The 21,460-nt window shown below is 42.3% G+C and overlaps 1 protein-coding gene across 1 annotated transcript in view; it reads right to left on the bottom strand.

The window, feature by feature from the left end:
* The window catches only part of SLC30A4 (solute carrier family 30 member 4), a 63,048-nt gene that overhangs the window by 14,452 nt on the left and 27,136 nt on the right, over positions 1–21,460 (bottom strand). The window contains exon 4 of the mRNA XM_026449662.2: positions 15,115–15,261. Coding sequence (XP_026305447.2) covers positions 15,115–15,261 — 147 coding nt within the window. The remainder of the gene's footprint in view (positions 1–15,114; positions 15,262–21,460) is intronic.

The following is a 21,460-nucleotide window of genomic DNA, read 5'->3' as shown; positions in this document are numbered from 1 at the left end:
TCTTTTGATCTTCTCCCCTTCCATTATAAATAATCTCCTACTCCTGCCTTATTGCTCCCCCTACACCACACCCAAAGTGCCCTCTACTCTCAAGTTGACGTCTAGCTATCCAGCGTGGACTACCTCACTCATGCCTTCTTTCAGTCTCAATAAAAACTCCCATCCCTAGGAAGTTCTAGGAATTTATTCTTTTCCTATAGATGTTTCTTTGATGTGATTAAATTCTCACTAAGACGTGAATAATTGATAGGTATAACTTTTGTCAGTGGTGGGAGGAAGTTTGTCAAAATGAATCACTAACTAGGAGATTATGGGTTTTTTTTTTTTTTTTTGGCTGTGTGTTTGTGGGAAGACTTTTTAGCTGAATACTTTTCTGTACCTAGAGCTTGAGGGGATTAAAAAACCCAACTACATAGAATTAGCATTGTAACCAGGTACCTAGCCCAGGACAATGCATCATCTAGCCAGCTCTGCCAGGGTTTCTGCTCAGTAAAACCACACATCATTAGGAAAGACACCTATCCTATACTGTCACTTAGCCATGCACCTAGGTAGATGGAGTCTCACTGTGTCACTCAGGCTGGAGTGCAACCTTCAGCTCACTGCAACCTCCACTTCCTGGGTTCAAGTGTTTCTCCTGCCTCAGCCTCTTGAGTAGCTGGTACTACAGGTGCGTGCCATCATGCCTGGCTAATTTTTTTGTATTTTTAGTAAAGACTGTGTTTCACCGTGTTAGCCAGGATGGTCTCAATCTCCTGACCTCATGATCTACCCGCCTCGGCCTCTCAGAGTGCTGGGATTACAGGCATGAGCCACTGTGCCCAACCCAGGCTGAAGATTTTTATTACCACAGTGCAAATCTTGCTTTTTATTTCAAATACAAACAACTCTGCGTACTACAGTCCTTTCACATGATCATTATCTTTATCTAATTCGCACAACCTCTTCAGCCCACCATCTGGAAGAAAAACCATATAAATATAGTCAATTACTTTCACCAGAAGGACAGAAGGATAGAAGGATAGAGGCAGAAAGCAAGCAAGGGGGTGGAGCCTGTTCTCTTTAGAATGGCATCTCCTCTTTGTCTGGAAGAGAATGCTATTCCTCCTGAGAACTTGTGGGATTTCTCCTACAGTGTGGTTTCATTACATTCAAAATTATATTAGCTTCCAGAATAAGATTACATGCCCACAATCAAACAAATCCAGGCATTTAAAAATAACTCACATATGGCTCCTACCCTGCTCTCCATCTTCCTACACAAAGCTGTGATTGTAGTTCATTACAAAACAATGAAATAAAATAGATGAAAAAAAACCTGAATGATTTTATTCAATCTGTAGTCTCACATGAAGGAAAAGTAGCAACAAAACAGAACTGACTCCTGGAATAACCACTGTATCCCACAAATCTAAGACTACCCTTCTTTCACCTTGACTGATTTTTGCTAAAATGAACTGTTACATTGCAAATAAATTACCATAGACTTACAAGTTTAAAAAGCATGTCTTTAAAAACTGTTATTTAATCATCAGAGTGACTCATCTTTTTTCCTACTATTTAGCTGAGATAAGAATTCTGATTGGGGAAGAATAACAGTAGGCCATTTTGGACCATGGTGCATCTTGAGAGATACGAAAAATCTGGGTAAGATGATATACAGGCAGGAAGAAAGGGAAGGAAAAACAGAAGGCTGAAATTAACTTCTATTGGGAATTTACTCTGTGCCAGATCCATGTTAGGTACTTTATTTTCCTTACCACATTATTTACTTTTCACAATTCTGCAATACAAATATTATCATCCCTAGTTTACAGAAGAAGAAACTTCTAGTTTAAGAGAGTAACTTACTCTCCAAAAGGTCATATAGATGGATCTCAGATTTGAACCAAAGATGATTTAACCACGAAGTTCTAAGTGGTAAGTACTAAAACAAACAAACAGGTCCAGCCCCTCACTGAGAAAAGGAAGAAAAAATTCCCTTCTGACGTTATTTCTTTCTATACCCAAATGGGACCTTTAAGTCAGGTGTACAACCAGTACAACAGTACTAACCAGCTATATTAAGGATTGATCTATCTATCTATCTATCTATCTATCTATCTATCTATCTATCTATCTATCTATGTTTTTGTTTTGTTTTGTTTTCTTTTTTTTTTTTGAGATGGAGTTTTGCTCTTGTTGCCCAGGCTGGAATGCAATGGCATGATACCAGCTCACCGCAACCTCAGCTTCCTAGGTTCAAGTGATTCTCCTGCCTCAGCCTCCCAAGCTGGGATTACAGGTGGCCGCCAACACGCCCAGGTAATTTTCTGTATTTTTAGTAAAGATGGGGTTTCACCATGTTGGCCAGGCTGGTCTCGAACTTTTGATCTCAGGCGATCCATCCTTCACGGTCTCCCAAAGTGCTGGGATTACAGGCTTGAGTTTTTTTTTTTTTTTTGAGATGGAGTCTTGTTCTGTCACCCAGGCTGGAGTGCAGTGGCGCGACCTCGGCTCACTGCAAGCCCCGCCTCCCGGGTTCACACCATTCTCTTGCCTCAGCCTCCCAAGTAGCTGGGACTACAGGTGCCCACCACCACGCCCAGCTAAGTTTTTGTATTTTTAGTAGAGACGGGGTTTCACCATGTTAGCCAGGATGGTCTCGATCTCCTGACCTCTTGATCGGCCCACCTCAGCCTCCCAAAGTGCTGGGATTACAGGCATGAGCCACCGCACCCGGCCGGCTTGAGTATTTTTATAGTCTATTCTGTGAACATGTCCACAGTTCTAGAATTACAGAAAAATGTTTTCAAGTTCCAAATATTTAGTCCCCAAATTACAAAAACACCACTACTCCAAGTTTGGCAACTGGTTTCATTTACTCCCAAAACAAATGATTTAAGGATTATGCATTGTTCTAAATTGTCTGTTTCACAGCTTTCATGCCCGTATTTATTCAGCCTGAATATGCAAACTTACATTTTTGTCTTGTTTTAGACAGCCTTGCTCTGTCCCCTAAGCTGGAGGGCAGTGGCATGCTCATAGCTCACTGCAGCCCTGACCTCCTGGGCTCAAGTGATCCTCCTGTCTCAGCCTCCTGAGTAGCTGAGACTACAGGTGCATGCCACCATGGCTGGCTAATTTTTTAAAAAGTTTTTGTAAAGATAGGGGTCTTGCTTTATTGCCCAGGCTGGTCTCAAACTCAAGGGCTCAAGAAAACTTCCTACTATGGCCTCCCAAAACGCTGTAATTATAGAAGCGAGCCACCACGCCTATCCAACAATTAGTGCCAGACACAGAGAGTTTAATATTACCTGTTCCTGTCCCGATTTACTCATCGTCTAGGAGACAGATTTTCACAAAAATAGCTACAAAGGCCAGGTGCGGTGGCTCACGCCTGTAATCCCAGCATTTTGGGAGGCCGAGGCGGGCGGATCACGAGGTCAGAAGATTGAGACCATCCTGGCTAACACAGCGAAATCCTGTCTCTACTAAAAATACAAAAAAATAAAAACTAGCTGGGCGTGATGGCGGGTGCCTGTAGTCCCAGCTGCTTGGGAGGCTGAGGCAAGAGAATGGCGTGAACCCGGGAAGTGGAGCTTGCTGTGAGCCAAGATCGTGCCACCACACTCCAGCCTGGGCAACAGAGCGAGACTCTGTCTCAAAAATAAAAAAAAAAGCTATAAAAGATGTGATAAATGCTGTTAACCACATATAAATTGTTATGAGAACATGAAATAAACTTAGAGGATGATACTACTAATATCTGTCATTCACAGACACAAATCCTTTTTTTTAAAAAAATGCAAACTCATAAATAAATCAAACAGGTGATTTCATTCTAAAAACAATTCTTCATTACATATTTTTACATTAGTGACTTTTTACTTTTTTTTTTTTTTGAGATGGAGTTTCGCTCTTGTTGCCCAGGCTGCAGTGCAATAGCACAATCTCAGCTCACCGCAATCTCCACCTTCCAGGTTCAAGCGATTCTCCCGCCTCAGTCTCCTGAGTAGCTGGGATTACAAGCATGTGCCACATGTATTTTTAGTTGAGATGGGGTTTCTCTATGTTGGTTAGGCTGGTCTCGAACTCCAAGCTCAGGTGATTCGCTCACCTCGGCCTCCCAAAGTGCTAGGATTACGAGCATGAGCCACCACGCCCAGCCTATTTTTTTTGTTTGTTTGAGACAGGGTCTTGCTCTGTCACCCAGGCTAGAGTGCAGTGGCCCAAACATGGCTCACTGCAGCTTCAACCTCCTGGGCCCAAGCAATCTTCCTATCTCAGCCTCTCAAGTAGCTGGGACCACAGGCATGTGCCACCACATCTGCTAATTTTTCTTTTGGGGTCTCACTACGTTGTCCAGGCTGGTCTCCAACTCCTGGGCTCAAGTGATCCTCCTGTCTTGGCCTCCCAAAGTGCTGGGATTAGAGATATGAGCCACAATGCCTGGACTATTAGTGACTTTAAAAGGTTCCATTCATCAGGCCTGGTGCAGTGGCTTATGGTTGTAATCCCAGCACTTTGGGGGACTGAGGTGGAAGGACAGCTTGAAGCTAGGAGTTCAGGACCAGCCTGGGCAACAAAGCAAGACCATGTCTGTACAAAAAATCAAAATTAGCTGGGTATGGTGGTATGTGCATGCAGTCCTAGCTACTCTGGAGGCTATGAGGGTAAGATTTCTAGAGCTCAGGAGTTCAAGGGTGCAGAGTGAGCTATGACGGTGCCACTGCATTTGCATTCCAGCCTGGAAAACAGAACAAGCCCCTGTCTCAAAAAAAAAAAAAAAAAGACTCCATTCATCTAAAGATAATTTACACAAAAATTTCAGAAATACATCTGCCTGTTTGTCTACTATCAGTTTCTATACACCTTCACATGTATAATATACTTTTATTGAATACTACTAGATAATCCAAATTAGATACATGTATCAGCTGTAATTTGACATTAACCACAATATTAGAAGTGAATATTAAAAACTCTTTATTACACAAGGAGAAGCAAAGGCACAGTAAAACTATTTACCCTAGATCAACAGGACAAAAGAAGACCTGAAATTAATTTTCATTTCCTCATTTTGTATTTTATTCAATAAAAGCTAATCCTTTTAGAATGTCACGGACTCACCAGACACGGTGGCTCACGTCTATAATCCCAGCACTTTGGGAGGCTGAGGCGGGCTGATCACAAGGTCAGGAGTTTGAGACCAGCATGGCCAATATGGTGAAACCCTGTCTCTACTAAAGATACAAAAACTAGGTGGGCGTGGTGGTGAGCGCCTGTAGTCCCAGCTACTGGAGAGGCTGAGGCAGGAGAATCGCTTCAATCTGGGAGGCACAGGTTGCAGTGAGCCAAGATCAAGCCACTGCACTCCAGCCTGGGTGACAGAGCAAGACTCCATCAACAAAAAAACAAACAAACAGGTTGTGAACTCAAAACAAACAAACAAACAAAAAAAAAACCAGGCTGTGCATGGTGGCTCATGCCTGTAATCTCAGCACTTTGGGAGGTGGGAGGCCGAGGTGGGCAGATTACCTGAGGTCAGGAGTTCAAGACCAGCCTGACCAACATGGAGAAATCTCATCTCTACTAAAAAGACAAAATTAGCCGGGCGTGGTGGTGCATGCCTATAATCCCAGCTACTTGGGAGGCTGAGGCAGGAGAATTGCTTGAACCCAGGAGCCGAGATCGTGCCATTGCACTCCAGCCTGGGCAACAAGAGCAAAACTCAGTCTCCAAAAAATTAAAATAAAATAAAATAAAATAAAAATAAATACATAAAAATTTAAAAATAAGAAAAAATAGCTAATCTTTGGGTTACAGAAGAAACAAAAATGATTCCTTCTTCACTCCAGACCATTTGGAGGAGCTGAGAGGGGGAGTCATAGCCTCCAGAGTAACTAAATGGACAGTACTTGATCATGTAAAGCTAATTCTCTATTAAGAAAATTCCAGATTCAGTTTAAACTGTACACAAAGAACTAATGGGAAGAGGAGAAAACTAAAAGGTGAATAGCATATAACATCATCACTGTTTTACCATCAAATAGAATTGCCCCTTCAATTTCTTTTATTTCTACCTTTTTAGCAGAACTATTCTCACTTGGGTGAGAACCCATTTTCATTGGTACTTCAAAACTATTCGTAGGCAAAAATCAGTGTCAAAAACATTTAGTAACTCAAAAGAAACAAAAGGTGAAAGTAGAGACTGACAAGAACCTCTCTCTCCCACTGGGCTCATCGTATTTCTCCATTCCATTACATAAGAGACTAAAACTGACAAACTGTTTTATCACTAACACCTAAAAGCAATAAATGTGATTTGTTACCATATTATGATAAAATTTAACCAAAAAATTTTAAAGATCGGATATCCTACAGTTTACAGTGACATTTATATATATATGCCTAAAAGCTACATATAAACCTTGAATTCATTGAAAATTATTTCCAAAGAATAAATGAAGGCTGCTTTTGCAGTGCCAGGCATTTTTCTAATTACTTTACAAATATTAACTCATTTAATAGTTGTAATAACTCTATTATGAGGTAGGCACTATTATTAGCTTCCTTTTACAAACAGAAAATGGAGGCACAAAGATGACAGGTAACTTGCCCAAGGTCAAACTGGTAGGAAGTTAGGGGGCCAGGGCTTCAGCCAAACTATTAGTCTCAGGGTCTGTTCTCTCGACGACTTCTCTTTGTTGTCTCTCATGGGTCCTTGTCAATACCAATCAAAAGTCTATAATCAGCCAGGCGCGGTGGCTCATGACTGTAATCCCAGCACTTTGGGAGGCTGCAGCGGGCGGATCACCTGAGGTCAGGAGTTCAAGACTAGCCTGGCCAACATGGTGAAACCTCATCTCTATTAAAAATACAAAAATCAGCTGGGCATGGTGGTGCACGCCTGTAATCCCAGCTACTTGGGAGGCTGAGGCAGGAGAATCGCTTGAACCCAGGAGGTAGAGGTTGCGGTGAGCTGAGATCACGCCATTGCACTCCAGCCTGGGTGACAAGAGCAAAACTCCATCTCAAAAAAAAAAAAAAAAGAAAAAAGAAAAAAAAAAGTCTACAATCAATAATCCATAGATAAATATAAACCAATCTAAAGCCTACAGAGAATGTGATCTTTTAAAGTAGAAAACACATCCATATAACAACTAAAATGGCAATTACAGCTAAGCCATGGTTTAATATTTACTATTGTCAGATAGAGTGTCAAATTTCATTCTTCAGTGTAGAAGAAATCTCCAGAAAATCTAATTTTCTGCTTCCTTGTGCAGAATGCCAAGACAATATCCTGTGTTCAATTTTTATTCAAAAGGAGCAAGGGAATATTACTTCTTTCTGAATAGTTAAGTGGTTGTTCTCCTTTTTTAAGCTCTGACATTTTCAAACCAGAAGCTTCTATGTACTGTTATAAAGTGATCTCCTGGAGGTGGAACTCTACATAGAATCACTGCCTCCAGGTCTAGAGTTGAGTATACAGTATACTACCTATTGCATAAAGAAGGGTGGTAAGAAGCAGGATATGAACATATATACGTATTTCCCTATGTTTTCAAAAGGAAGTGCTGGAAGGATAGGCCAGAAACCAATTAAAAGGGTCTACTCCTATGGAATGGGATGGGGGGATTGAGTGGAGGGGAATGAAAGCAAGACTTCTCTGTGTTTTCTTTTAAAACATAATTTTTGGCCAGGCACGATGGCTTATCCCTGTAATTCCAGCACTTTGGGAAGTCAAGGTGGGTGGATCACCTGAGCCCAGAAGTTTGAAACCAGCCTGGGAAACATGGCAAAACCTCGTCTCTACAAAAAATACAAAAGTTAGCCAGGCATGGTGGTGCACGCCTGTGGTCCCAGTCCCAGCTACTCGAGGGGCTGAGGTGGGAGGATTGCTTGAGCCTAGGAGGTCAAGGCTGCAGGGGGCTGAGATCACTCCGCTGCACTCCAGTCTGGGCAACAGAGTGCAACCCACTCTCAAATAAATAAATTAATAAAATAAAATTTGACTTTTGCAACATGTTTTGCATATTTACAAAATAAGTCAACAGAGAGAAAACCTATCCCTGTCCCACGCTGCCATGTCATCAAAACAAAACAAAATCAACAACAATGGTAACAAACCAAGTTTCTTGTAGGGATTCCTCTGTAAAGTTCTTCAGGACCTGAATCTCCAAGTCTGGAATTAGAGATCACATGAGCTACCCTACTTAAGTGTGTCCAAATGTAAATATATCTCTCCCCACAGAACTTCAAAAGATTACTCTGAAGCAATGGTACTGTGGAACTCAGGGACACCAACTGCTTTGGTTTACAGCTTTATTAATCAAATTCTATGTATCTTTGAATCTTCCTGAAGCAAACTAAGTTTTTTCTCCCAAATCGCTACCATTACTTCATAGAGCAGAATAAGTGAAATAAGGTCTATATCTAGATATCCCCTCATAATATTTTAGAATACAAAACAGAGAAAAGAAGATCCCAAAAGTTTCAGTGTGAAGCTTGAGTACCTCCTTAGCTCTGGAAATACCCATCTATCTATACCTTTAACAATTCCCTCCCTTTCATTTTTTTATATGACTTTAAAAAATTGAGCCCGGCGCGGTGGCTCATGCCTGTAATCCCAGCACTTTGGGAGGCTGAGGCGGGTGGATCACGAGGTCAGGAGATCGAGACCATCCTGGCGAACACGGTGAAACCCCATCTCTACTAAAAATACAAAAAAATTAGCCAGGCGCGGTGGCGGGTGCCTGTAGTCCCAGCTTCTAGGGAGGCTGAGGCAGGAGAATGGCATGAACCTGGGAGGCGGCGGAGCTTGCAGTGAGTGGAGATCGCACCACTGCACTCCAACCTGGGCGACAGAGCGAGATTCCGTCTCAAAAAAAAAAAAAAAAAAAAATTGAGATAAAATTCATGTAACAAAATTCACCATTTTAAAATGTACAATTCAGTGGTTTTCAGTACATGTACAAGGTTGTGCAGCCATCATCACTAATTCCAGAACATGTTCAACACCTCAAAAAGAAATACCATATGCATTAAGTGGTTACTTTTTTATTTTTTAAGTTATATTTTTCTGAGGTTCTTAATAGTAAGGCTCGGCTGGGGACAGTGGCTCATGCCTATAATCTCAGCACTTTGGGAGGCCGAGGCAGGTGGATCACGAAGTCAGGAGGTCCAGACCATCCTGACCAACAATGTGAAGCCCTGTCTCTACTAAAAATACAAAAATTGGCCGGGTGTGGTGGCGTGTGCCTGTAGTCCCAGCTACTCAGGAGGCTGAGGCAGGAGAATCGCCTGAACCCAGGAGGCGGAGGTTGCAGTGAGCCAAGAGGGCGTCACTGCACTCCAGCCTGGGGGACAGAGTGAGACTCTGTCTCAATAAATAAATAAACAAACAAACAAACAAACAAATAAATAAGGCTTTCGATTTCCTAGATTGTTCTTTTATAGTTTTTAACTTTTTCCTCCTGTTCCTATCACATCTTCTTGTTCTGTAGTCTGGAAGACTTTCTTGACTATATTTTCTAGTGTTTTTTTTGTTTTGTTTTGTTTTTGTGATGGGATCTGGCTGTCACCGAGACTGTAGTGCAATGATGTGATCTCGGCTCACTGCAACCTCCACTTCCTGGGCTCAAATTATCCTCCCACCTCAGCTTCCCGAGTACCTGGGGCTACAGCGTGTGCTACCACACTCAGCTAATTTTTGTATTTTTGGTAGAGACGGGGTTTCGCCATGTTGCCCTGGCTGGTCTCGAACTTCTGGCCTCAAGCGATCCTTCTGCTTTGGCCTTCCAAAGTGCTAGGATTATAGGAGTGAGGTGTTTTTTTTTTTTTTTTAGAGGTGGAGTCTTGCTCTCTCCCTCAGGCCTGAGTACAGTGGTACAACTACAGCTCACTGCAGCCTCAAACTACTGGGCTCAAGCAATCCTCTTGCTTCAGCTGGGACTACAGAAACATACCACCACACCTAGCTAATTTTTAAAATTTTTGTAGAGATGGGCTCTCACTTGGTTGCCCAGGCTGGTCTTGAAGTCCTGGCTTCATGCAGTCCTCCCACCTCAGCCTCCCAAAGTGTTAGGATTACAAGTGTGAGACACTGCACCCAGCCTAGGCCTTCTGTTAAAAATAAAAATTTTGGCCAGGCACAGTGGCTCATGCCTGTTATCTCAGCACTCTGGAAGGCCAAGGCAGGAGAAACACTTGAGCCCAGGAGTTCGAAACCAACCTGGGCAAAAAAGTGAGGCTCTGTCTTGACCAAAAAATAAAAATAAAAATAAATAAGTAAATAAAATAAAATAAAATAAGATAGCAGGGCCCAGTGGCGTGTGCCTATAGTCCCAACTACTTAGGATAAGCTGAGGTGGGAGGATCCCTTGAGCACAGGAGTTTGAGGTTGCAGTAAGCTATGATGGTGCCACTGCACTACAGCCTGGGTGACAGAGTGAGACCCTGTCTCAAAAAAATAAAATAAAATAAATTTAAATTTCGGGAATGGCTGGGTGCAGTGGCTCACGCCTGTAATCCCAACACTTTGGCAGGCCGAGGTGGGTGGATCACTTAAGGCCAGGAGTTCGAGATCAGCCTGGCCAACATGGTGAAACTCCACCTCCACTAAAACAAATACATATATATATTAGCCTGGTATGGTGGGACATGCCTGTGGTCCCAGCTACTTGAGAGGCTGAGGCACAAGTTGCTTGAAACCAGGAGGCGGAGGTTGCAGAGTCAAGATCCCACCACTAGGCCAGGCACAGTGGCTCACGCTTGTAATCCCAGCACTTTGGGAGGCCAAGGTGGATGGATCACGAGGTCAGGAGTTCAAGACCAACCTGGCCAACACATAGTGAAACCCCATCTCTACTAAAAATACAAAAATTAGCCAGGTATGGTGGCATGCACCTGTAATTCCAGCTACTCCGAAGGCTGAGGTGGGAGAACCGCTTGAACCCAGAAGGCAGAGGTTACAGTGAGCTGAGACCATACTATTGTACTCCAGCCTGGGTGACAGAGTGGGACTCTCTCAAAAAAAAGATCCCACTACTGCACTCCAGCCTGGGTGACAGAGCAAGACTCTGTCTCAAAAAAAAAAAAAAAAAAAGAAAAGAAAAGAAAAGAAAAAAAATAGGCTGGGCGCAGTGGCTCATGCCTGTAATTCCAACACTTTGGGAGGTCGAGACAGGCAGATTACCTAAGGTCAGGAGTTCAGGACCAGCCTGGCCAACATGATGAAGCCCTGTCTCTACTAAAAACACAAAAATTAGCCGGGCATGGTGGTCCACACCTGTAATCCCAGCTACTCCGGAGGCTGAGGCACAACAATCACTTGAACCCGGAAGGCGGAGGTTGCAGTGAGCCAAGATCGCGGCACTGCACTCCAGCCTGGGTGACAGAGACTCCCAAAAACAAGAACTGGTATAAATAAAAAATAAATTTCAGGAATAATTTTAATTTCAAAGAGCTATTCTTGTATTTATTTTTCTAAAACATTTTACTGTTTTATTATTCTGAGCATATTAATAAGATAATTTAAAAACTTTTCTCCTGGTTCTTTTCTTTTCTTTTCTTTTCTTTTGAGACATTGTCTCACTGTGTTGCCCAGGCTGGAGTGCAGTGGCTGGATCTTGGCTCACTGCAAGCTCCACCTCCCAGGTTCAAGTGATTCTCGTGTCTCAGCCTCCTAGGCAGCTGGTATTACAGGTGGGCACCACCATGCCCAGCTAGGTTTTGTATTTTTAGTAGAAACAGGGTTTCACCATGTTGGCTAGGCTGGTCTCAAACTCCTGGCTTCAAGTGATCAGCCCACCTTGGCCTCCCAAAGTGCTAAGATTACAGGTGTGAGCCACTGCGCCCAGCCTCTTCTGGTTCTTTAAGTTACCTCTCTTTCCTTTAGGATTAATTTTTCTGTTAGTTTAGTTTTGGTCATTTTAGTTCATGCTGCTGGTTCTTCCCACATGCTGGAAGATTCTTGGTTGTCTATTCATACTTAGGGCAGAAGGACAGGGAAACTATCCTTTGTAAAAAGGAAACGCTGGAAGGATAAGCCAGAAATGAATTGAAATAATATTTTTTGGTAGAGACAGGGTATTCCTATGTTGCCCAGGCTGGTCTCGAACTTCTGGGCTCAAGGGATCCTTCTGCATCAGCCTCCTACAATGCTGGGATTGCAGGCATAAGCCACCATGTCCAGCCTAAAATGGTTATTAATATGGGGTGTAGGGCAAGGCAGAGGAGAACTATATTCCCTTAGGGTGAGTAGATGGAGAATCAGGATATGAGGTGGCAGAACTCTGAATTCTAGTAAAAATAAGACTTATTTTGGAACATCAACATCCACACTAATTCTCAGTTTTCCCCAAACATTTTGTTCAGTTTTTTTTCTAGAAGAAATATCTGGTGTTTTACCTGGGGGAAAGTGTAAGCTGCCCGAGTAGAAGAAGGAGCAGGAAGGGAAGTAAGGGCATAGTGATCACTGGGAATGGCTTCCCATTTATTCAATTAATCTTCCCTGTTTTCGGCCCCAATTCTCATTTCTGCTCATCTCTGTCCCTAAGCCTTAAGATCTGTTAGGCTGGTCCAGTTCCTAGTGCAGAGTATGTTCTATACGTTGCTTCTTGGCTTGTTTTCTCCTTCAACCCACTCCTATCTACTTTACAACTTCCAAAAATTTCTGGAAATTTGTTTATTGGTAACCCAATCATGTAATTCTCTTTGGTGTTTTGGTACCTCTATGTTTTTATTTTAATGGACTCTCAGAGAGACAGGAATCAAATGGTGCTGTCTGGTCTACCTTCTTGGAACTTAGTACTTTTAAGGAAAGGGAAAGATTTGACTTTCTATAGAAAATTCCAGAGACACAATAGGACCAGTCAGTTCTATTGTCTCTTATTTTTACATAGTACTTATTTATGAAGAAGCAAAGTAACTATGTAGAACAAACACTAAGTACTTCTTTAGTATTTAACAGAATTTTCATCATTATGGGTTCTTAACTTATATGTATAGCATCTTCTATATTCTATATTCATGTTTCTGAGGGAGTGTTTCACTGCTTTCATCAGAATTCCAAGGGGTTTATAACCTAAAAGAGTTTAAGAACCACAGGACTATATAAATGTACTCTCTCAAACAGTGTTAAAAAATTCCCATTCCATGATGATATGTTTACATTTTAGATCTTAACTGCAGGTGTTTAAATCACACACACACAAAAAAATGTTTAAAAATAATTTTGAAGCTGTTTAAAAATCCCAAGGCAACCAGTAAACAAACGACTATATAATATGTTGAGAAGCAGTGGGGTTTCTTTTAGGAAAACATTCTTTTTTTTTTTTGAGACAGAGTCTTACTCTGCTGCCCAGAATGGAGTGGACTGGCATGATCTAGGCTCACTGCAACCTCTGCCTCCCAGGCTCAAGCGGTTCTCCTGCCTCAGCTTCCTGAGTAGCTGGGATTACAGGCATGCACCACCATGCCCAGCTAATTTTTGTATTTTTAGTAGATATGGGGTTTCACCATGTTGGCCAGGCTGGTCTTGAACTCCTGATCTCAGGTGATCCACCTGCCTTGGCCTCCCAAAGTGCTGGGATTACAGACGTGAGCCATCACGCTGGCCAGGAACACATTCACATGCATTATGCAGTAGCTTAACAAAAGAAAAACTTCACCTGGGGCTTTAGCTCTTTTGTACAGTAGCTGAGAGTACTGAGGGCTGGGGATGCTAAATAATTTTTCAACCCAATGACCTGGATAGCTACTTGGAATATCACCATTTAGGTACAGTGTCAAGTTTTGCACCAGAAGACCCAGTCACTAAGAAGTCCTAGATGCTGTGGGCTGGTCATGGTGGCTCACACCTGTAATCCCAGCACTTTGGAAGGCCAAGGTAGGAGGATGGCTTGAGCACAGGAGTTTGACATCAGCCTGGGCAAGGGATGACTCCTTGTAGGGAGACCCTGTCTCTACAAAAAACACAAAAATTAGCTGGGCATGCTGGTGCACACCTATAGTCCCAGCTACTCGGGAGGCTGAGGTGGAAGGATCACTTGAGCCTGGAAGGTGGAGGTTGTAGTGAGCTGAGATCATACCACTGCACTCCAGCCTAGGCAACAGAGCAAGAAGATCACACCAATGCACCCCAGCCTGGGCAACAGAGTAAGACTCTGTCTTAAAAGCAAAAACAAAAAACAAATACAAAGAAAACACAGGTAAAGAAACAAAAAGTTTACTGCACTCCAGCCTGGGCAACAGAGCAAGACTCTGTCTTAAAAGCAAAAACAAACAACAAATACAAAGAAAACATAGGCAAAGAAACAAACAAAAAATCTACAGTCTAAGATTTTTTTAGGCTAAAAAATAACAAAGAAGATGAGGAATTGATTGATGTATTAGCCAGGAGCATCAGTGTTCCTACAAAATGAAATTATCAGATGTTAACTCTAGTTCTTTGAGGCAAGTTTTGCTGAAGCTACTTTGGGTTCTGACTCTGGGTAAATGTTACTTCATATAATAGTTCAGGTAATTATTTTATACATATTTTCAAAATAAGCAAAAAATTTAAAAACAGTAATACAGTAAGAAGCAGAGCTGTGTAGATCACAATGTATGATTTTAACTCTATAATCAAACATTAATATTGTTCAAAACAGGCAAATAAAAATATGTGTGCATTTGCACACTTATGTTGATACAATGGCTGTAGTCAAGTTCAGCCACATAGTATACATTACACATGTGATAGCTCTGCTTAAAATCTAAGCCATGGTAGCTTTGGCTGAAATACCTGAAGTAAAAGGGAGAAGCTAATGCTCACTAATGGGTTAAACCCATGTGGTTTTGCTTTGTTCAATTAACTGAAAGTAAACATTTTTCTGATGATATCTTCAGGACACAGGGAGCAACGTTTGAAGATTAATGATTATCATATAATTTTATATGTGTAAACTGTTTAGCTGACTAGGCTGAATGTACCCTGGAAAAGATGTTTTTGAATAAATCTTGTTTATCTATTTTCATTTGCTTTGTTCAAACAATATGTCACTGGAACGAGTTCAGTTAATCAGGGTTATAGTTCATTGTGGTTTTACTATAAAACATTATAAAACAAAAGAAACGCCAACTACCTACCTAAGCGATGAAATCCAAAGGTGAATCTTTTGGTTGGTGATTTTGATGATAGCCACAAAGCAAGCAGGGTGAGTATGATGGCGCTTAGGTCAGTTAACATATGAAGTGCATCTGTCATGATTGCTAGGCTATTTGCAATGTATCCACCTTAGAGTTACAAGTAGGAGGAAAAAAGGAACAAGTTAATTTTTTTAAAAAGCAAGCAATCAAACTAGAAATACGCAATATCCTACAAAACATGAACTTCTAACTAAATCTTTGTCCCATTACAATTAAATCAAGGTATTCTGAAATTGCATTCAAAATATTAGATATAGGTACATTTTTCTGGTGAAATATCAACTTCTTTTCTTTTCCTTTTTTTTTTTTTTTTTTTTTTTTTGAGAGGAAGTCTCACTCTGTTGCCCAGGCTGGAGTGCAGTGGTGCAATCTCTGCTCACTGCAACCTCTGCCTTCTAGGTTCAAGTGATTCTTGTGCCTCAGCCTCCTGAGTAGCTGGGACTACAGGCATGCACCACCATGCCAAGCTAATTTTTGTGTTTGACAGGGTTTCACCATGTTGGTCAGGCTGGTCTCAAACTCCTGACCTCAAGTGATCCACTCGCGTTGGCCTCCCAAGTGCTGGGATTACAGGCATGAGCCAATGTGTTCAGTCAGAATATCCATTTCTAGTAACACATTCTGCAAGGAGTCAATGACCTTTAGAAAGAACCACAAAGCAAATATAGAGAGAGAGACTTTGTGTCTTGGTACTGAAGCTTTTGTTCAATTTACTAATTCTATTAGACAGTGAATTAATAACTATAATATCTAAATATTACAACAAAGCTGAAGAAAAGGATGTTCACTTGTTGAGGGGCATTTGAACATAAAATTAAAGTGAGGAAACCTACAAAATGTATGTTAGTTTGATATAAAATATGTAAAAATTAACTGATTCACTTAGCAGTATCTCTGAAGAGGGGTACAAAAGGTGGTATTTAGGATACAATTTTTGTTATTGATTTTCCAGGCATTTAATATATATATTATACATTGTTTCATTGTGTGTCTGTATTGTCCCATAATGGACAACCAATTTTCCTAGCACTACTCATTGAATAAGCTTTTATGTGTATCAGAATCACCTGGAGGGCTTGTTAAACTACAAACTGCGCCGGGCGTGGTGGCTCAAGCCTGTAATCCCAGCACTTTGGGAGGCCGAGATGGGTGGATCATGAGGTCAGGAGATCGAGACCATCCTGGCTAATTCGGTGAAACCCTGTCTCTACTAAAAAATACAAAAAACTGGTTGGGCGAGGTGGCGGGCGCCTATAGTCCCAGCTACTCGGGAGGCTGAGGCAGGAGAATGGCATAAACCCGGGAGGTAGAGCTTGCAGTGAGCTAAGATCTGGCCACTGCACTCCAGCCTGGGTGACAGAGTGAGACTCCATCTCAAAATAAATAAATAAATAAAAATAAATAAATAAACTACAAACTGCTTAACCCTACTCCCAGAATTTCTGATTCAGTAGGTCTGGGATGGGGATGGGGATGGGGATGGGACCTGAGAATGCATATTGCTAACATGCTCCCAGGTAACGCTGATGCTGCAAGTCTTGGAACCACACTTTGAGAATCACTGTTATAATGTACAGCAGAACTGCATGATCAGGTTAAGTGTGCTGAGCTGTGGATCCTCCTAATTCCTGGGCTGGGTGTGTAGAGACAAGAGCAGCAGGAGACTAGGGGCTGATGATCTTTTAGTCACATCAATTTACCCCAGTGTGCTCTACACAAATAGCATTTTTATGTATTCCCCAATATGAAAAAGCTGGAAAGCACCAAGAGAAGGTTGGTGGTAAACAACATGAAGCTTTGGAGTCTCAGAAAGTCTGAATGAGTTAATTTTTTTGAGCTTCAGTATAGTCATCATTTTATAATGAGGATAATTCCTTAAAGCAACTCTGTCCAATAGAACTTCAAGATGATAGAAATGTTCTGTATCTGAGTTGTCCAATGGTGTAGTCACTAGTCACATGTGGCTTTTCAGCATTTGAAAAATGGCTAGTAAGGGTGGGGCACAGTGGCTTATGCCTGTAATCCCAACTGTTTGGGAGACCGAGGTGGGAGGACTGCTTGAGCCCAGGAGTCTGAGGCTGCAGTAAGCTATAATGGCACCAGTTCACTACAGCTTGGGTGAGAAGAGTGAGACACTGACTTAAAAAAAAAAAAGAAAAATGGGGCCAGGTGCAGTGGCTCACGCCTGTAATCCCAACACTTTGGGAGGTTGAGGCAGGCGGATCACCTGAGCTCAGGAGTTCGAGACCAGCCTGGGCAACATGGTGAAACCCCATCTCTACCAAAAGAATAAGAAAGAAAGAAAAAGAAAAATGGTTAGTGAACCTAAGGAATTTAATTAATTAAACTTTTTTTTTTTTTTTAAGGAGTCAGGGTCTCGCTCTGCCACCCAGGCAGGAATGTAGTGATGTGATCATAGCTCACTGTAGCCTCAACCTCCTGTGTTCATGTAATCCTCCCACCTCAGCCTCCTGAGTAGCTGGGACTACAGGCACACACCACCATGCTCAGCTAATCTTTTTACCTTTTTTTTTTTTTTTAGGAGATGAGGTCTTGCTATGTTGCCTAAGCTTAATTATTTAATTAACCTAAACTTAAAAAGCTACATGTTGGTGACAATAGCCAAAAAAAAAAAAAAAAAAAAAGAACGGTAAGGACCTCTGAAAATCATCTTCACAAAAAGAATGAAAACATGGACAAAAATAGTCAAAATGAGCTTTTTCAGAACTTCGGAAGTTAGCCAAAAGCTTATACATATAGCACTTATTCAAGAAAAATAGCTGAATCTCAACAAGAACAGTTATCTTTGCGGTGTTTTCATTTGCGCTGTACCCATTTGTTGTCCTCCAGCTCTATGGTAGCCTCGAAAACCAACAGGCCACAATCACTGTGAAAACCTCACGTTGGCAGCCACTGGAGGATATGAAATGAGTTTGGAGCTCCTTCCATGCCCCATTCCCAGAGAACTGTCATTATCTGACCTGCCTGGTAGTTCCCTGAAGGACATGCAAGGATGCTTTTATCTGACTGGACACTTGAAGCTGGCCCTGTATGAACAGCCCCCATCTTCCCATGCTTGTCAAAAATCAGAGGCAACTAACACTGCAGCTTCCTGAGGTAGGTAATGATGGTTCCCTGTGTTCAGAAATTTCACAGTGTCTACCCTGGCATGGATCTTTTTTCCCCCAATTTGCTCTTTCAATCTAGAAATTTGTGGTCAGGCGCGGTGGCTCACACCTATAATCCCAGGATTTTGGGAGGCTGAGGCAGGTGGATCACCTGAGGTCGGGAGTTTGAGACCAGCCTGGCCAATATGGAAAAACCCTGTCTCTACTAAAAATACAAAATTAGTTGGGTGTGGTGGCACATGCCTGTAATCTCAGCTACTCGGGAGGCTGAGACAGGACAATTGCTTGAACCTAGGAGGCAGAAGTTGTGGGGAGGTGGAGGTTGTGGTGAGCTGAGATTGTGCTATTGTACACCAGCCTGGGCAACAAGAGTAAAACTCTGTCTCAAAAAAAAACAAAAAAAAATTACAGAAATGGGTATCCTCCAGTTATGGGAAAACTTCCTAAACTATAGTGTTGAAGATTTCATCAACTTTGCTTTCTCTCTTTCTCAAACTCCTTCCTGTTATTTGGAGTTTAGACTGATATTCTAATTTTTTTCTTCTTTTTTTTTGAGACAGAGTCTCACTCTGTCACCCAGGTTGGAGTACAGTGGTGCAATCTCAGTGCAACTTCCGCCTTCTGGGTTCAAGCAATTCTCCTGCCTCAGCCTCCTGAGTAGCTGGGATTCCAGGCATGTGCCACCGGTGACGCCCGGCTAATTTTTGTATTTTTAGTAGAGATGGTGTTTCATCATGTTAGCCAGGCTGGTCTTGAATCCCTAACCTCAGGTGATTGCCCGCCTTGGCCTCCCAAAGTGCTAGGATTACAGGCATGAACCACCACGCCTGGCCTCTAAATTGTTTTTGCCCTTTCTCTCCAATTATACAACTTTTTGCTCAATTCTATGATCATGATAGTACCTTAATTCATCTTCTTTTTTTGAGACAGGGTCTTGCTCTGTTGTCCAGGCTGCAGTTCAGCGGCACAATCGTGGCTCACTGTGGCCTGGACCTCCTGGGCTTAAGTGATCCTCCCACCTCAGCCTCGTTTGTAGCTGGGACTACAGGCATGTGCCACCACACCTCACTAATTTTTTATTTTTATTAGAGACAAGGTGTCACTATGTTGCCCAGGCTGGTCTTGAATTCTTGGGCTTAAGCAATCCTCCTGCCTTAGCCTCCTAAGTTGCTGGGACTACAGGAGCATGACACCATGCTTGGCCTTTTTTTTTTTCAATTTTTAGTAAAGATGAGGTCTCACTATACTGCCCAGGCTGATTCTTGAATTCCTGGGCTCATGTGATCTTCCCACCTCAGCCTCCCACAGTGCTGTGATTTCAGGCATGAGCCACTGCACCCAGCCCTTAATTTATCTTCTAACTTTTCTGTGGAGTTTAAAAGAAATTTCAACGATAAGTTTTTACTGTGCAAAAGCTCTTTTCTTTACCCTGAATTTCTTTTTTTAATTTCTTTGAGACAGGATCTCACTGTCACCCAGGCTGGAGTGCAATTGCACAAACACTGGGCTCACTGCAGTCTCAACTTCTTGGCATAAAGTGATCTTCCCACCTTAGCCTCCTAAGTAGCTGGGACCACAGGTAGGCACCACCATGACCTACTATTTTTCTTTCTTTGTTTCTTGTTTTTGTAGAGACAGGGCCTTGCCATGTTGCCCAGGTTGGTCTTGAACTTCTGGGCTGAAGTGTTCCTCCTGCCTCAGCCTCCCAAAGTGCTAGTATTATAGGCATGAGCTACTGTGCCCACCCTGAATTTCTACTTTAAAGCAGTTTGTTCTTGCTTCATGGATACATGATCTTCTTTTATCTCTGAGTATACTAATTATATAATTTTACTATTATATCTGACTGCCTCTTAAATAGGTTTAACTAGCTTTCCTTATTTTAGCCGCCTTCTTCACCCACACTTCCAGAGGTACCTGGTACAACCAATCTGGAGCCTACTTAGGATTTTCTAGTGCAGCAGTTCTCAGATATGGTCTCTGGATCAGCAGTGTTAGCATCCCCTGGCATCTTGTGTTTTAACAAGTTCTCTACGTGATTCTGATGCACACTAAAGCTTCAGAATCACTGCTGTAGTATAAACTGGGTTGGTTCTCAGCCTTCCCCACTGCTGGCTTAGGTATATGCTTTCTTGAGTCTATTAAGTCAGTTACCTCTTTATCTGTTTCCTTTCCAGTTTCCAAAATTTTTGTTGCTATCTTTTCTCTCCAGTTTTCCTCATATGTATGAATTTATATCTTAAAAAAAAAAAAAATCTTTATTGTGTAAGAGGCCAGGTATGGTGGCTCATGCCTGTAACCCCAGCACTTTGGGAGGCCAAGGTGGGTGGATCACTTGAGGTCAGGAGTTTAAGACCAGCCTGGCCAATATGGTGAAATCCTGTCTCTACTAAAAATACTAAAAATTAGCTGGGTGTGGTGGTGTGCACCTGTAGTCCCAGCTACTTAGGAGGCTGAGGCAGGAGAATCACTTGAACCCAGGAGGCGGAGGCTGCAGTGAGCTGAGATGGTGCCACTGCACTCCAGCCTGAGTGACAGAGCGAGACTCCATTAAAAAAAAAAAAATCCCGATTGTATAAGAGAGGCATCAGGAACAAGCAAAATTAGATGCATGAGTTCAACTGGCCATCTTTACCTGGAAGTTTATATTCCCTCTCAATTAAGCATTTTCATTTTCAATAAAAATGCAATTGTAACTCTGTTACCAAATCCAAAGGATGTTTTAGTTCTCATCTAATTAGGCCTCTCAACAGTTTCAACCTATTTATTTCCACTTTGAAATACTCTTTTTTTTTTTTTTAGATGGAGTCTCGCTCTGTGGCCCAGGCTGGAGTGCAGTGGCCAGATCTCAGCTCACTGCAAGCTCCGCCTCCCGGGTTTACACCATTCTCCTGCCTCAACCTCCCGAGTAGCTGGGACTACAGGCGCCCGCCACCTCGCCCAGCTAGTTTTTTGTATTTTTTAGTAGAGACGGGGTTTCACCGTGTTAGCCAGGGTGGTCTCGATCTCCTGATCTCATGATCCGCCCGCCTCGGCCTCCCAAAGTGCTGGGATTACAGGCTTGAGCCACCATGCCCAGCCAATACTCTCTTTTATTAAAAAAAAAAAAATTTGGGCCGGGCGCGGTGGCTCAAGCCTGTAATCCCAGCACTTTGGGA

Source organism: Piliocolobus tephrosceles, chromosome 6 (genome assembly GCF_002776525.5).
Source record: "Piliocolobus tephrosceles isolate RC106 chromosome 6, ASM277652v3, whole genome shotgun sequence".
Taxonomy (NCBI): Eukaryota; Metazoa; Chordata; class Mammalia; order Primates; family Cercopithecidae; genus Piliocolobus; species Piliocolobus tephrosceles.
Note: the sequence above shows the minus strand (reverse complement) of the source record. Positions and strands in the feature narration are given on the sequence as shown.